Genomic DNA, 18,587 nt, shown 5'->3' on the forward strand with positions numbered 1-18,587 from the left:
TCTGGACTTCAAAATACAGTAATTTAAAATATTTACAGACAATAAACAGAAGAAACTATCTTCCATCCCCAGAATTTAAAAATAAGACAATAAGAGACTTTTAAAGAATAAAACAGGATGAACCACACCAAACAGGTAACTGTCTTAAACAAAGACCTCTAAAGACTGCATTGCTTAGATAGAGATTGCTCAGTAACAAACACTGTAAAAAAGAACAAAGGCAAACTTTGGTGATGCTCACATAAGCAAACCCAAGGAGTATTCTTTTTTTTTTTTTTTAACATTTTATTTTATTTTATTTATTTGACAGACAGAAATCACAAGTAGGCAGAGAGGCAGGCACAGAGAGAGGGGGAGGCAGGCTCCCTGCTGAGCAGAGAGCCCATGCGGGGCTCGATCCCAGAACCCTGGGATCATGACCTGAGCCGAAGGCAGAGGCTTTAACCCACTGAGCCGCCCAGGCGGCCCCCCCCCCCCTTTTTTAAAGATTTTATTTATTTGCTTGACAGAGAGAAAGCACAAATAGGCAGAGAGGTAGGCAGAGGGAGAGGGAGAAGCAGGCTCTCCACGGAGCAGGACCCTGGTATCATGACCCGGGCCAAAAGCAGCCACTTAACTGACTGAGCCACCCAGGCATGCCATCAAGGAGTATTCTTAATCAGTAGACTTCAATTTTTAAGGCCACACTGACAAAGCAATCCAACAGAGAGAAGTTGTCTTAGGGTCTTTTAAAAGATAAGCTGCCCCCAAAAATAGAAATAAAAAATAAATAAAAGATGAGTTCCCTACATCATTATACCTACATTATACCTACAGCCAGGATCATCCCTGCCCTTGGATTCCAAGAGATTTCTCAGTATATTTCATAAGAAGAACATACTTGAAATTTTCTTTCCCATCTTCTGTGCAGTATCTGTTAATAACCAGATTAGGTGGGCAGTGGTAGTGTCTGTATTTACTGTCATTTATATATTCCAGTATGTGTTTTGAAAATATTACACCGAGTACAGTGAGAATATTTTGTAGGGGGACAGAATGGACAGAGACCAGGAGGTTATCACATTAGACCAGTAAAAGATGATGGTAGCTTGAATTAGAATGGTCACTGCACAGATGGAAAGACGGACTCACCAGACATTTAGGTTAAACCCATAGGACCTGGTAATGAAATGAATATACAGGGCAAGGAGGTGTCAGATAGAGGTTATTGGTTTGTGTCAGGTGGATGGACTGGAGTCCATTCACTGCAATGAGGAGTACTGCAAGAATATTAGCTAGTGGGAGGTTTTTTTAGGAGGCAAGGGAAAAGACCCATAAGCTTGGTTTTGAACATGTCTTTGAAAGACCTGGTAGAACATGAGAAAGGCAGGTGGGTGGGTACACAGGTCTAGAAATAAAGGTCTGGAGACCTAAATATCTGAGTCACCTATGAATATATAGTAATTTGAGTAATGAAAGTGAATAAGATTAACTAGGAAGAGAATATAGAGCAAAAATAGGAGAGGATCTAGAAGCCTGTTGAACTCCTATCTTTACTGGCTGGGTAGGATGTGGCTGTGAAGAAGACAAAGAGAACAGTGTCATGTCACAGGAGACTATTAAAGATTTTCAAGAAGTTATTAACAGCTACCATTTACTGAATTACAGTGGACAGAACAATGGCCCTTCAAAGATACTTATATTCTAATCCCTGCAATTTGTGAATCCGTTGGGTTATATGGCAGAATAATGATTATAGATGGAGTTAAGGTTGCTCATCATCTGGACCCTAAATACAGGGATTACCCTAGATTATTCTGGTGGGTCAACAGAATCATAACGGTCCTTAAGTGGGAGAAGGAGGCAGAAGAGGTCAGAGTGATGTACTGTGAGAACTCTGCCCACTACTGCTGGCTTTGGAGGTGAAGGAAGGCCATGAGTCAAGGATTGTGGGTGGACTGTAAAAGACAGAAAGGGTACAGAAAGATATCTTTCCTGGAGTCTCCAGAAAGGAACACAGCCCTGCCAACATTCTGATTTTAAACAGTGAGATACAACTGAGACTCATAAATTACAGAACCATAAGATAATAAATGTGTATTGTTTTAAACTATTAAGTTTGTGGTTTTACAGTTGTGGAAAACTAATATATGAGCTCTTACTACCTATTAAGTGTTTTATATGCATTAGCTCAATCCTTAAAACATTTTTTAAGACATTAATAGTAATAATGAATCCCTATTTTACAAATGAAAAAAAAGTGGGCTTGCTATGAGATTTATTTTGTAAAGCAATAGCATTATCCTAATTAAGAGAAGGTACCTGTGACCTTAGTTGGAGCTGTTTCAGTAAACGGATGGGGCTGGAGGAGGAGTGAGAAGGAGACAGTATCAACAACCCTTCTTGAGAAGACTGGCTGGAAAGGGGAAGATGAAGACAGACAGTAACTGTCATGGAATGAAATCCAAGGGGTGTGGTAGAGACCTGAGGGTGTTTAAATGCGAAGGAAAAACCTGCTTGAGAAGCCAGTAGCTAAAATACTGCTCCTAGCAAATAACAGGTGCTAAACATTATTAACTAAAAGAATTATTAGTTGAATAAACACATAACAAGTAAAAGGGAGGGGTAAGGGGACAGTTAAGTAATGTGCTCAACAAGGATAAAACCTCGAAGCCAGGGCAAGCTAATTCCAAAATCCATACCCATTATAAGACGATACTTGCCTCTAACAAAGTTAACAGTTCAAAGGGACAAATTATCTCTTTCCTATGTGTATACTTTTCATCTCACTCCTACACATGATACTAGCATTTTCCATTCATTCAATCTGTATTTGAGTGATTGTGCACCTTCAAATGAGCAACTGTTCACAAATTACTCAAAGGAATGTCACATTATCACTAGCTCTTTAATGGGATCATTCCTTTTAACTAAATTGATCAAACAATAAATGTTCATAGTGGGTGAAGCTATACAAGTGCAGCAGCAGGGAGTCCACAGGAACTCTATTTTCTGCTCGGTTTTGCTGAGAACCTAAAACTGCTCTAAAAAATAAAGTCTGTTTAAAAAAAATTAATACACTCCCCTAAAATAAGGTAATGGGAAAAAACCCATTAGGTTCTGATGAACATAAATGACTGAAAATGAACAGATTCAAATATAAACAAACACCTACTTTGTTCTAGTAATGACTCCTTCCAGGGTTTTAAACTCTGTCTTTTTGCTTTTCTGAGTACACACCATAGATCTCTGTACAGCTATAAGTTCTCCATTGACATCACGAAACTGCAGACGAATCTGGGCTCTAACATCTGTTTCTTGAGCAACCTTTGAAGATAAATGGAGAAAAATCATGCTACCTTAGTCAGTATTAGAACATTCATTCTAAAAAATAAGACACACGCAATCTTACCAAAAATGAGAAAAAAAACTTAAATATCCAAAATGAGTGACAGTTCTGCATGCTACCAATATATAAGAGGAAAAGAATACTCTTTAATTGATTTACTGAAATTGTTTATTTTCTGTTATTCAGTATCATTAGGAGATCAAGTCAATTTTCCAAATAAGTTTTACTTTAAGTATCAAATGTATCAAAAACAAAACAAAAAAGTATCAAAAACAGATTTTTTAAAAAACACACAAGTGTACAGAAAAGTAAAATTACAGTATACAAAACTTTTCTCCCCTGAACCAATTGAGATTAAGTTGCTGATTTGATGTCTCATCAATATTTCCTACAAAACAGGGACACTGTCGAATATAAAAATCAAGATATTTATTTTTTTTTAAAGATTTTATTTATTTATTTGACAGAGAGAGAGGTCACAAGTAGGCAGAGAGGCAGGCAGAGAGAGAGGAGGAAGCAGGCTCCCCGCGGAGCAGAGAGCCTGATGCGGGGCTCGATTCCAGGACCCTGAGATCATGACCTGAGCCGAAGGCAGCGGCTTAATCCACTGAGCCACCCAGGCGCCCCAAAATCAAGATATTTAGAGTGATGTATTACTACCATATGGTCCCCAGATTCCATTCAAGTTTGGTCGATTGTTCCAGTGCACCCTTTACCACAAAAGAATTATATAGTGTATTACAGGTCAGAATTATATGTATTACACCCTGTTTATTATATGTATTACACACTGTTTAGAATTACATATTGTTGTCATGCCTCTAGTTTCAGTCTGGGACAGTTCCTCAGATTTTACTTGACTTTCATGACTGGTAATTTACAAGTCATTATTTCACAGACTATTTCCCAAAATTTGGGTTTGTCTAATATCTCATGATTAGAATCAGATTATGTACCTTTGGCAGGAATATTACAGAAGTGACCTGTGTTCCTTTCATTGCATCTTGTCAAATGGGACATGGTTTCAATTTATCCCACTATGGAGATAATGGTATCTGTCACACTTCTCTACCATGAAGTTATTTTTTATACTTTGCTATAACAAATATTTGGGATATACATTGATATGATGTTAATATCTCATACCTCATCAAACCTTCTTCCACTAGTTTTACCACCTATTAATGTTTCTTACCTGAATGAGCTATTTCTCTTTTAGCTATCAAATAGTAATTTTCTAGTTCCATGATTTCTCCTACATTTATTTGTTAAGATTCTACTATAAGGGGAGGAGGAGCAAGATGGCAGAGAAGCAGGAGACCCTGATTCAACTAGTCACCTAAAGTGAACTAAGTATCTACCAGAGCACTCTGAACACCCATGAAATCACCCTGAGATGTAAGATTATACACTTCTGGATCTCTACCCGGGCAGAGGATCATCAGTGGAGAGGTAAAGTGGAGTGGGAACGCTCGGACTGATATCGGAAGATAAACAGAAGGGGGAGGGCCACCAGAAGCACCCACTGGAAAGTAGTACCCCAATATGAAAAGTGTCCTGTGACTGGGGACCAGCATTAATTTGGAGTCTGGTTAAAACCACTCAAAAACAGCAAAAGATCTTAAGGGGCAACTGGTGGAATTGGGCGGTCATGGGCACGGGCCTAAGCCCACGATGCCAGGATGGTCACCGCCAGTGACCACCCGTGCCAGAGAGAGCCTGGTGGGGGCTCCAGTCCACGGTCCCTGAGCCTACAGCTTTCCGCTGCTTTCACCACGGCTCGGGCCAGGCGCTCTCCTGCCCGTGCCTGAGAGAGCCTGTTGTGGGCACCAGCCAGGGTCTCTGGGCCCTCAGCCTTTCACAACCTGTGCAACCGCAGAGTCTGCACACACCCAGCCCGCACCTGAGAGAACCTGGTGTGGACCCTGACTGGCGTCCCTTGGCCTGCAGCCTTCCGCAACCTGCACCGCTGCCTGAGCGCACCCGGCGTGGGCATGGACCCAAGACAGCAATCCCACCAAGGGCAGCCACCCAGGTTCAGGCTCCCCCGGACCAGTATCACTTGTGGTTCTAGTGGCACAGGGGTACAGAGACAAGTGGGGACCTTGCGTGACCACTAAGATGGTGGCTGGGGGTGTGCACCACCTGTGGAGGTTGTGGTGTTCAGCAGAGTTTGCAGAGGGGGAGCGTGTGTCTTCTGGACCAACCAGAGGGGAGCAAACTGAGGTTTCTCTGAGGTGGAGGTCTGGATGCAGACAGTTTACTTTCCACTAACCCTCCAAAAAGCCACAGAAAGCTGCCTAAGAACAAAAACCTTCAGAGAACAAAAGCCTGAAATCCAATTTCCAAGGAGCCCAGCACCTTAATAGGGGGCAGGACAACTCAGCCAAGCAAGATCGACTGGCAAACAATGTGGCAGTCCCCTCCCCCAGAAGAGAACCAAAAGAATAAGAGGACAACCATCACAGAGTCCCCATAAAACTGTAAAACCCCAACATCAGGGGAAAACAATATATTAAGCTCCCGGTACTACACCAAAACCTATATATTACATAGATTCAACTTTTTTTTTTTTTTAAATTCGTTCTCACGATTCTTGTTCTTTTAATTTTTTTAACCTACTTACCATTACAACTAGAGGGTTAATACAACATATTCCATAATAACTTTTTAACTTGAACTTTTGTCATACACATACCTGTGTTTCTTTTATTTTTTAAATATACATATAGATACAAGCTTCAAGGTAATCCTTTTTCCCTATTCAATACCACCCCTATATATAAACCAGTTTTAATTTCCCTGTGTCTCTGGAAAGTGGAGTCTTTTAACAAAGATAACAAGATACACCCAGGAAGAACTGAAATAACCTTCCTCACCCACACTGAAGATTTATAAACACCTTCCCATCTTATCCTTCTGTCAGTGTTTCTGTGTACTTGCTTTTGTTTTTGTACTATATAAATCTTATTCTTGGGGATCATTTTGGCTGTTTTCTTTTTCTTTTCTTTTGTCGATCTTTTTGTTTGTTTTTGTACTTTATAATTTTACTTTGGGGGCCCATTTTGGCAGGTTTTTTTTTCTTTCTCTTTTCCTTCTTTCTTTTTGGTGGTGACTTCTGATTGCTCCAAAACTTTTCAAGGTGCACCTTGCCAAGAACATGTATTCAGCTATATTCCCCTCAACCAACTCTCACTAAAATGACTACGAGGAGGTGGTGACTTCTGATTGCTCCAAAACTTTTCAAGGTGCACCTTGCCAAGAACATGTATTCAGCTATATTCCCCTCAACCAACTCTCACTAAAATGACTACGAGGAGGAACACCCAACAGAGGAAAAATTCAGAGACTGCGACAACAAACTATTGGATATGGACATAAACAATATGCTGGAAAGGGAATTCAGGGTAACAATTATCGAGGCAATGGCTAGGTTGGAGAAGACCATTAGAGACAACATAGAATCTCTAAGGGTGGAGGTGAGAGCTGATCTGGAAGAAGTTAAAAATGCTATCAATGAGATTCAATCTAATCTAAATACTGTAAGAGCCAGGGTAACCAATGCAGAAGACAGAATTGGTGATCTAGAATACAAACTGATAGAAAAGAAGGATCAGGAGAAGGCCTGGAACAAACAGCTTAGAAGCCATGAAAACAAAATTAGGGAAATAAATGATGCCATGAAACATTCCAATGTTAAAATTATTGGGATCCCTGAGGGGGTGGGGAGAGAGAGAAGACTAGAAGACATAGTTGAACAAATCCTCGGTGAAAATTTTCTCAATATGGGGAACGGAACAAGTGTTCATGTCCCAGAGGCAGAGAGGACAAGCCCCCTTACCCCAAGATCAACAAGGCCAGAAAGACATCCAGGCACATAACTGTGAAATTCACAAATCACAGTTTCAGAGAATATGTCTTAAGGGCAGCTAGAGGGAAGAGATCCCTTACATACAGAGGGAGGACCATCAGAATAATGTCAGACCTATCCACAGAAAGCTGGCAAGCTAGAAAGGGCTGGCAAGACATATTCACTGTGTTTACCCTTATATATGTTTTCATTCTTTAAAATTTTGGGAGGTAGTTTGTTCTGAGAGACCAAAATACTCCTAAAATTAAGTGGGTGACCCTGTTCTATTCACCAGTCTAATATATATCTTTTTTCTTTTTTATATTTTTCCTTTATTTTTGTTTTTAATTTTTTCTGAACTTCTTTTTACCCTCACGATTTGGAGTCTCTTCTGATTTGGTTAAAGCACATTTTACTGGGGTCTTTGCCACTCTTTTAGTATTTTATTCGCTCCTTCATATATTTTTTTTTTTTAAAGATTTTATTTATTTATTTGACAGAGAGAAATCACAACAAGGCAGAGAGGCAGGCAGAGAGAGAGAGAGAGAGGGAAGCAGGCTCCCTGCTGAGCAGAGAGCCCGATGCGGGACTCGATCCCAGGACCCTGAGATCATGACCTGAGCCGAAGGCAGCGGCTTAACCCACTGAGCCACCCAGGCACCCCAACTCCTTCATATATTCTTATCTGGATAAAATGACAACGCGGAAAAACTCACCACAAAAAAAGAGAACAAGAGACAATACTGAAGGCCAGGGACTTAATCAATATGGACATTGGTACTATGCCAGATCTAGAGTTCAGAATAACGATTCTCAAGGTGCTAGCCAGGCTCGAAAAAGGCATGGAAGATATTAGAGAAACACTGTCTGGAGAAATAAAAGCCCTTTCTGGAGAAATAAAAGAACTAAAATCTAACCAAGCTGAAAGCAAAAAAGCTATTAATGAGGTGCAATAAAAAATGGAGGCTCTTATTGCTAGGATAAATGAGGCAGAAGAGAGAATTACTGATATAGAAGACCAAATCACAGAGAATAAAGAAGCTGAGCAAAAGAGAGACAAACAACCACTGCACCACGAGGGAGAATTAGAGAGATAAGTGATACCGTAAGATGAAACATTAGAATAATTGGGATTCCAGAAGAAGAAGAAAGAGAGGGGAGCAGAAGGTATATTGGAGAGAATTACTGTAGAGAATTTCATTAATATAGCAAAGGGTACAAGCATCAAAATCCAGGAGGTACAGAGAATCCCCCTCAAAATCAATAAGAATAGGTCCACACCCCATCATCTAATAGTAAAATTTACAAGTCTTAGCGACAAAGAGAAAACCCTGAAAGCAGCCCGGGACAAGAAGTCTGTAACATACAATGGTAAAAATATTAGACTGGCAGCAGATTTATCCACAGAGACCTGGCAGGCCAGAAAGAACTGGGAAGATATATTCAGAGCACTAAACAAGAAAAACATGCAGACAAGAATACTATATCCAGCTAGGCTATCATTGAAAATAGAAGGAGAGATAAAAACCTTTGAGGACAAACAAAAACTAAAAGAATTTGTAAACACCAAACCAGCTCTACAGGAAATATTGAAAGGGGTCCTCTAAGCAAAGAGAGAGCCTAAAAGTAGTAGATCAGAAAGGAACAGAGACAATATACAGTAATAGTCACCTTATAGGCAATACAATGGCACTAAATCACATCTCTCAATAGTTACCCTGAATGTAAATGGGCTAAATACACCAATCAAAAGACACAGGGTATCAGAATGGATAAAAAACCAAAACCCATCAATATGCTGTCTACAAGAAACTCATTTTAGACCCAAAGACACCTCCGGATTTAAAGTGAGGGGGTGGAAAACAACTTTCCATGCTAATGGACCTCAAAAGAAAGCTAAGGTGGCAATCCTTATATCAGATCAATTAGATTTTAAGCCAAAGACTATAATAAGAGATGAGGAAGGACACTATATCATACTCAAAGGGTCTGTCCAACAAGAAGATCTAACAATTTTAAATATCTATGCCCTTAACATGGGAGCAGCCAACTATATAAACCAATTAATAACAAAATCAAAGAAATACATCGACAATAATACACTAATAGTAGGGGACTTTAACACTCCCTTCACTGAAATGGACAGATCATCCAAGCAAAAGATCAACAAGGAAATAAGGCCTTAAATGACACACTGGACCAGATGGTCATCACAGATATATTCAGAACATTCCATCCCAAAGCAACAGAATACACATTCTTCTCTAGTGCACATGGAACATTCTCCAGAATAGATCACATCCTGGGTCCAAAATCAGGTCTCAACCGGTATCAAAAGACTGGGATCATTCCCTGCATATTCTCAGACCACAATGCTCTGAAGCTAGAACTCAATCACAAGAGGAAATCTGGAAAGAACCCAAATACATGGAGGCTAATGAGCATCCTTCTAAAGAATGAATGGGATAACCAGGAAATTAAAGAAGATCTGAAAAAATTCATGGAAATAAATGAAAATGAAAACACAATGGTTCAAAATCTGTGGGACACAGCAAAGGCAGTCCTGAGAGGAAAATATACAACGATACAAGCCTTTCTCAAGAAACAAGAAAGGTCTCAAATACACAACCTAACCCTACATCTAAAGAAGCTGGAGAAAGAACAACAAAGAAAGCCTAAACCCAGGAGGAGAAGAAAAATAATAAAGATCAGAAGAGAAATCAATGAAATAGAAACCAAAAAAAAAACAACAGAACAAATCAATGAAACTAGGAGCTGGTTCTTTGAAAGAATTAATAAGATTGATAAACCCCTGGCCAGACTTATCAAAAAGAAAAGAGAAAGGACCCAAATAAATAAAATCATGAATAAAAGAGGAGAAATCACAACCAACACCAAAGAAATACAAACAATTAGGGCACCTGGGTGGCTCAGTGGGTTAAAGCCTCTGCCTTCGGCTCAGGTCATGGTCCCAGTGTCCTGGGATCGGGCCCTGCATCGGGCTCTCTGCTCAGTGGGGAGCCTGCTTCCTCCTCTCTCTCTGCCTGCCTCTCTGCCTAATTGTGATTTCTGTCAAATAAATAAAAAAATATTTAATAAAGGGCGCCTGGGTGGCTCAGTGGGTTAAGCCGCTGCCTTCGGCTCAGGTCATGATCTCGGGGTCCTGGGATCGAGTCCCGCATCGGGCTGTCTGCTCAGCAGGGGCCTGCTTCCCTCTCTCTCTCTCTGCCTGCCTATCTACTTGTGATCTCTCTCTGTCAAATAAATAAAATCTTTAAAAAAAAAAATATTTAATAAAAAGAAAAAAGAAAGAAAGAAAGAACAAGAACTATATGATACTCTCAATAGATGCTAAAAAAGCATTTGACAAAGTACAGCATCCATTCCTGATCAAAACTCTTCAAAGTGTAGGGATAGAGGGCACATACCTCAATATCATCAAAGCCATTATGAAAAACCCAGAGCGAATATCATTCTCAATGGAGAAAAACTGAGAGGTTTTCCGCTAAGGTCAGGAACACAGCAGGGATGTCCATTATCACCACTGCTATTCAACACAGTACTAGAAGTCCTAGTCTCAACAATCAGACAACAAAAGTAAATTAAAGGCATCCAAATTGGCAAAGAAGAAGTCAAACTATCACTCTTTGCAGATGATATGATACCATATGTGGAAAACCCAAAAGACTCCACTCCAAATCTGCTAGAACTTGTACAGGAATTCACTAAAGTATCAGGATATGAAATCAATGCACAGAAATCAGTTGCATTTCTTTACAACAACAACAAGACAGAGGAAAGAGAGATTAGGGAGTCAATCCCATTTACAATTGCACCCAAGACCATAAGATACCTAGGAATAAACCTAACCAAAGAGGCAAAGAATCTATACTCAGAAAACTATAAAGTACTCATGAAAAAAATTGAGAAAGACACAAAGAAATGGAAAAACGTTCCATGCTCATGGATTGGAAGAACAAATATCGTGAAAATGTCTAAGCTACCTAAAGCAATCTTCACATTTAATGCAGTCCCTATCAAAGTCCCATCCATTTTTTTCAAAGAAATGGAACAAATAATCCTAAAATTTATATGGAATCAGAAAAGACCTCGAATAGCCAGAGGAATATTGAAAAAGAAAGCCAAAGTTAGTGGCATCCCAATTCCAGACATCAAGCTCTATAACAAAGCTGTCATCATCAAGACAGTATGGTACTGACACAAAAACAGACACAGAGATCAATGGAACAGAATAGAGAGCCCAGAAATAGATCCTCAACTCTATGGTCAATTAATATTCAACAAAGCAAGAAAGACTGTCCAATGGAAAAAAGACAGTCTCTTCAACAAATGGTGTTGGGAAAATTGGGACAGCCACTGCAGAAAAATGAAACTGGACCACTTCCTTACACCACACACAAAAATAGACTCAAAATGGATGAAGGACCTCAATGTGAGAAAGGAATCCATCAAAATCCTTGAGGAGAACACAGGCAGCAACCTCTTTGACCTCAGCCGTAGCAACTTCTTCCTAGGAACATCACCAAAGGCAAGGGAAGCAAGGGCAAAAATGAACTACTGGGACTTCACCAATATTAAAAGCTTTTGCACAGCAAAGGAAACAGTTAACAAAACCAAAAGACAACTGACAGAATGGGAGAAGATATTTGCAAAAGACATATCAGATAACGGGCTAGTATCCAAAATCTATAAGGAGCTTATCAAACTCAAGGAAAAATAGTCCAATCAATAATGGGCAGAGGACATGAACAGACATTTCTGCAACAAAGACATCCAGATGGCCAACAGACACATGAAAAAGTGCTCCACATCACCTGGCATCAGGGAAATACAAATCAAAACCACAATGAGATACCACCTCACACCAGTAGGAACAGCTAAAATTAACAAGTCAGGAAATGACAGATGCTGGTGAGGATGTGGAGAAAGGGGACCCCTCCTACACTGTTGGTGGGAATGCAAGCTGGTGCAACCACTCTGGAAAACAGCATGGAGGTTCCTCAAAAAGTTGATAATAGAGCTACCCTATGACCCAGCAATCTCATTGCTGGGTATTTACCCTAAAGATACAAATGTAGTGTTCTGAAGGGGCATGTGCACGTGAATGTTTATAGCAGCAATGTCCACAAGAGCCAAACAATGGAAAGAACCTAAATATCCATCAACAGATAAATGGATAAAGAAGATGTGGTTTATATGTACAATGGAATATTATGCAGCCATTAAAAGAAATATCTTGCCATTTGCGACGATGTGGATGGAACTAGAGGGTATTATGCTTAGCAAAGTAAGTCAATCAGAGAAAGACAACTATCATATGATCTCGATGATATGAGGAAGGGGAGATGCAACGTGGGGGTTTGGGGGGTAGGAAAAGAATAAATGAAACAAGATGGGATCAGGAGGGAGACAAACCATAAGAGACTCTTAATCTCACAAAATAAACTGAGGGCTGCCAGGGGGCGGGGGGTAGGGAGAGGGTGGTGGGGTTATGGACTTTGGGAAGGGTATGTGCTATGGTGAGTGCTGTGAAGTGTGTAAACCTGGTGATTCACAGACCTGTACCCCTGGGGCTAATAATACATTATAAGTTAATTTAAAAATTTTAAAAATTTAATTAAAAAAAAAAAAACCCTCCCCAAAAAGAGCTCAGGACCTGATGGGATTCCCTGGGTCTACCAAACATTCAAAGAAGAAATAATACCTATTCTCCTGAAGAGTTTCAAAAAAATAGAAACAGAAGGAAAACTTCCAGACCCTATTTGATATCTTTGATATTTCTAATAACAAGCATTACCTTGATCCCCAAATCAGGCAAAGACCCCATGAAAACGGAGAATTTCAGACCAATATCCCTGATGAATATGGATGCCAAAATTCTCAACAAGATACTAGATAATAGGATCCAATAGTACATTAAAAAGATTATCCACCATGATCAGGTGGGATTTATCCCTGCGATGCAAGGGAGGTTCAACATTCGCATAGAACAAATCAGTAAGAGAAGAGAGAAGAACAATATGGTCCTCTCAACTGATGCAGAAAAAGCATTTGAGAGAATACAGTATCTGTTCCTGATTAAAACTCTTTAAAGTACAGGGACAGAGGGAACATTCCTCAACTTCATAAAATCTATCTATGAAAAACCGACAGCGAATATCATTCTTAATGGGGAAAAGCTGACAGCCTTCCCAATGGATCAGGAACACAACAAAGATGCCTACTCTCACCACTGTTCTTCAACATAGTATTAGAAGTCCTAGCAACAGCAATCAGACAACAAAAAGAAATAAAAGGTATTCAAATTGGCAAAGAAGAAATCAAACTCTCTCTCTTCACAGATGACTTAATGCTTTATATGGAAAACTCAAAGGACTCCACCCCTGAACTACTAGAACTCATACAGCAATTCAGTAATGTGGCAGGATACAAAATCAGTGCACAGAAGTCAGCTGCTTTCTTATACACTAACAATGAAAATATATAAAGGAAATTAGAGAATCAAGAATCAAGTCCATTTACTATAGCACCAAGAACCATAAGATACCTTGGAATAAACCTAACCAAAGAGGTGAAGGATCTGTACTCGAGGAACTATAGAATACTCATGAAAGAAATTGAAGAATACACAAAAAGATGGAAAAGCATTCTGTGCTCATGGATTGGAAGAATAAACATTGTTAAAATGTCTATACTGCCCAGAGCAATCTATACTTTCAATGCCATCTCGATCAAAATTCCACCGGCATTTTTAAAGTGCTGGAACAAACAAAGCTAAAATTTGTATGGAACCAGAAAATATCCCAAATTGCTAAGGAAATGTTGAAAAAGAAAAACCTGGGGGCATCATGTTGCCTGATTTCAAGCTTTACTACAAAGCTGTGATCACCAAGACAGCATGCATGGTATTGGCACAAAAACAGACACACAGACCAATGGAACAGAGTAGAGAGTCCAGATATGGACCCTCAACTCTATGGCCAAATAATCTACAACAAAGCAGGAAAAAATATTCAGTGGAAAAAAGATAGTCTCTTCAATAAATGGGGCTGGGAAAATTGGACAGCTATATATAGAAGAATGAAACTTGACCATTCTTACACCATTCACAAGGATAAACTCGAAATGGATAAAAGACCTCAACGTGAGGCAGGAATCTATCAAAATCCTAGAGGAGAACAAAGGCAGTAACCTCTCTGACATCAGCCACAGCAAATTCTTTCAAGACATGTCTCCAAAGGCAAAGGAAACAAAAGCGCAAATGAATTTTTGGCGCTTCATCAAGATGAAAAACTTCTGCACAGCAAAGGAAACAGTCAACAAAACAAAGAGGCATCCCACAGTATGGGAAAAGATATTCGAAAATGACACTACAGACAAAGGGCTGATACCCAAGATCTATAAAGAACTCCTCAAACTCAACACTCCCAAAAACAGATAATCATGTCAAAAATGGGCAGAAGACATGAACAGACTCTCCAAAGAAGACATACAAATGACTATCAGACACATGAAAAAATGTTCATCATCATTAGCCATCAGGGAAATTGAAATCAAAACATCGCTGAGATACTACCTTACACCAGTTAGAATGGCCAAAATTATTAGGACAGCAAACAACGAGTGTTGAAGAGGATGTGGACAAAGCGGAACCCTCTTACACTGTTGGTGGGAATGCAAGTTGGGGCAGCCACTTTGGAGAACAGTGTGGAGATTCCTTAAGAAATTAAAAATAGAGCTACCCTGTGACCTTGCAATTGCACTACTGGGTATTTATCCCAAAGATACAGATGTAGTGAAAAGAAGGGCCATATGTACCCCAATGTTCATAGCAGCAATGGCCATAATCGCCAAAGTGTGGAAAGAGCCAAGACGCCCTTCAACGGACCAATGGATAAAGAAGATATGGTCCATATCTATAATGGAGTATTATATCTTCATCAGAAAGGATGAATACCCAACTTTTGTATCAACATGGACAGGACTGGAAATCTAGATTATGATGAGTGAAATAAGTCAAGCAGAGAAAGTCCATTATAATATGGTTTCACTTACTTGTGGAGCATAAGGAATAACATGGAGGACATTAGGAGACGGAAAGGAAAAGTGAAGGGGGGAAATCAGAGGGGGAGACAAAGCATAAGAGACTATGGACTCTGAGAAACAAACTGAGGGTTTGGGAAGGGAGGGGGTTGGGGGGATGGGTTAGCCTGGTGGTGGGTATTACATGGAGCACTGGGTGTGGTGCATAAACAATGAATCTTGGAACGCTGGGAAAAAAAAAGATTCTACTATAAGGAAGGGTTTTATCTTTTCTCATTATTTTCATTTAAAAAATATCACCATAGGGATCAAGCCCCACATCGGGTTCCCTGCTCAATGGGGAGCCTGCTTCTCCTTCTCCTCTGCTGCTCCCCCTGCTTGTGCTTTCTTTCATTCTGTCAAATAAATAAATAAAATCTTGAAAAAAATAAAAAATAAAAAATAAAAAATATCACCATAGAAAAAAATAAATAATAAAAAATATCACTACAGACTCCTACATTCCTCACTTGGACTCCCAATCCCCAACCAGGATGCCACAGTTAGGTTCTGCCTTCGTCCCACAGCTTCACCAACTGGCTTTTGCACTGAATTAATTAGGGATGAAGGAAGGTGCAGAGTTTTTACCATGAATACTCAATTTATTTTATTTTGTTTTTAAAGATTTATTTGAGAGAGTGAGCTCAAGCACAAATGGATGGAGAAGAGAATCTTCAAGCAGACACCCCACTGAGCAGGGAGTCTACTGTGGAGTTAGGTTTCATGACTCATGAGATCATGACCTGAGCAGAAACCAAGAGTCAGATGCTTAATGGACTTAGCCATGCAGGCATTTCATGAATTTAAGTACTTTTATACTTATTGATGCTCCTATGATTTTTTTTTTAAATTTTTTTTTTAATATTTTATTTATTTGACAGAGAGAAATCACAACTAGGCAGAGAGGCAGGCAGAGAGAGAGGAGGAAGCAGGCTCCCTGTGGAGCAGAGAGCCCGATATGGGGCTCGATCCCAGGACCCTGGGATCACGACCCAAGCCGAAGGCAGAGGCTTTAACCCGCTCCTATGATTTTTTTCCTTTATTCTGTTATCAGTGGCAAACTATGCTGATCAATTTTCAAATATTAAACAAACCTTGCATTCCTGAGATAAACCCAACTTATTCACAGTGTATTATTTCCATCTGCATATTAATGAATTTGACTGGTTACAATTTTCCTGTGGGGTTTTGCATTTTTGTTCATCAGAGCTAGCTGTCTGTAGTTCTTCTGTATTGTCTTTATCTGGTTTGGGTATCACGGTAATATTAGCCTCATAAAATGAGTTGGGACATAATTCCTCTGCCTCTCTTTTCTGAAAGAGTTTGTAGAACTGAAATTATTTCTTCCTAAAATGTTTGGTAGAATTCAGGGAAATCATAAGGGCCTGAAGTTCTCATCATGAGGGTTTTTTTGTTTTTTTGTTTTTTTGTTTTTTTTTTTTTAAAGATTTTATTTATTTGTTATATAGAGAGAGATCACAAGTAGATAGAGAGGCAAGCAGAGAGAGAGGGGGAAGCAGGCTCCCTGCCGAGCAGAGAGCCCCATGTGGGGCTCGATCCCAGGACCCTGAGATCATGACCCGAGCCGAAGGCAGAGGCTCAACCCACTGAGCCACTCAGGCGCCCCGAGGGTTTTTTTGTTTTGTTTTGCTTTGTTTTTTTCAAGATTTTATTTATTTGACAGAGAGAGAGATCACAAGTAGGCAGAGAGGCAGGCAGAGAGAGAGGGAAGCAGGCTCCCCGCCAAGCAGAGGCCAATGTGGGGCTCGATCCCAGGACCCCGAGATCATAACCTGAGCTGAAGGCAGAGGCTTAACCCACTGAGCCACCCAGGCGCCCCTCATCATGAGGTTTTTAACCATTAATTTCGTCAACAGGTGCATTTTTTTTCTTGGGTGACCTTGAGTAACTGGTATCCTTAACAGAATTTGACCATGTCATCTAAGCTGAATTACTGGCATAAAATCGCTAACAATAGTTTTTTTTAAAAAACAATATTGTCTTGTTACTTATATAAGGCTTATAGGATCTGCGGTGATGTTGACTGTTTTACTGTGAATATTGATAATTTCTCTTCTTTTTCTTGATGCTGCTTATTAATTTCATATTTTGTTTTGTTTTTTAGAACTAGCTTCTGGTTTCACTGGTTTTCTCTGTTGTCTTTGTATTCTATTTCACTTATTTTTGCTCTCATTTTTATTTACTTTCTCCTCTTTGCATATTTTGAATTTAATTACCTTGTCTTTTTCAAGCTTCTTAAGATAGAAGCTCTCAGGTCATTAATTTTAGATATTTTTTCTTTTCTAACACTTGATTCTATAAATTTCTAAGCATTATTTAGATATACCCCATAAATTCTTCTGTTATGCTTTTATTTGAAGTATTTTCTAATTTCCCTTGTGCTTTAATCCATGGGTTATTTTGAAGTGTGCTACTTAATTTGCAAACATTAGAGAATTTCCAGGTGATTTGTTACTAATTTCTAGTTTAATTCTAGTGTACTCAGAGAACACACTCTGTATGACTTCAATTCTTATAACTTATATACACCTGTTTATGGTCCAGAATATTTGTGAATGTCAAATTAGTGTGCTTGAAAATAATGTATATTCTGTTGTTCATTGGTGGAATGTCCTATAAATGTCAATTAAGGCTAATTTGGTTAATAGTGTTAAAATTTTCCATATCCTTACTTATTTTTTGCCTCCTTTTCCTGTTTTTCTACCCAGGAGGGTGTTGAGATCTACAGCTATAGTTATGTATTTGCTTATTTCTCCTTCTGGTTCCATAGATTTTTGTTCTTCAATATTGAAGCTTTACACGTAGAACTGTTGTATCTTCTTGGTGAACTGATCCCTTTATGATCATAAAATGTCTCTTTTTACCCCACTAACATTGCTGGTTCTGAGTATACTGTCTGATATTAATTCAGCTACTTCATATAATGTGCCACTCAGTTGGCATATTTTAGGTTTTTTTTCCCCCACCTGTTTACTTTTAACCTAACTGTATTGTATTTAAAAACACTGCTACTCCTTTTCTTTATCTGGGTCTTTCGTTTTATTTTGCATTTTTCTCATTACACTTATGTTTTCCTTTACAACTTCCTATACACTTATAAGATCGGTAATAATGTTTTAAGGCTGTCTGCTAATTCTATCATCTCTTTCATTTTTGATCAGATTCTGTGACTGAATTTTCTCCTGGCTATAGGTTCCCTGCTTCTTTTCATGGCTGGTAATTTTTTACGTGAATTTTACATTGTTGAATAAAGAATTTCGTTTTACTCCTTTAATGAGTATTGAA

General features: G+C 39.2%; 1 protein-coding gene across 3 annotated transcripts in view; it reads right to left on the minus strand.

Annotated features, from left to right (window-relative positions):
* The window catches only part of RAD50 (RAD50 double strand break repair protein), a 91,443-nt gene that overhangs the window by 60,638 nt on the left and 12,218 nt on the right, over nucleotides 1–18,587 (minus strand). For all 3 annotated transcript variants that reach the window (XM_046000452.1, XM_046000450.1, XM_046000451.1), the window contains exon 3: nucleotides 3,155–3,306. In XM_046000452.1, the coding sequence (XP_045856408.1) occupies nucleotides 3,155–3,222 (68 nt within the window). In that variant the 5' untranslated portion in view covers nucleotides 3,223–3,306. The remainder of the gene's footprint in view (nucleotides 1–3,154; nucleotides 3,307–18,587) is intronic.

The sequence above is a fragment of the Meles meles genome, chromosome 3 (assembly GCF_922984935.1).
Source record: "Meles meles chromosome 3, mMelMel3.1 paternal haplotype, whole genome shotgun sequence".
Taxonomy (NCBI): Eukaryota; Metazoa; Chordata; class Mammalia; order Carnivora; family Mustelidae; genus Meles; species Meles meles.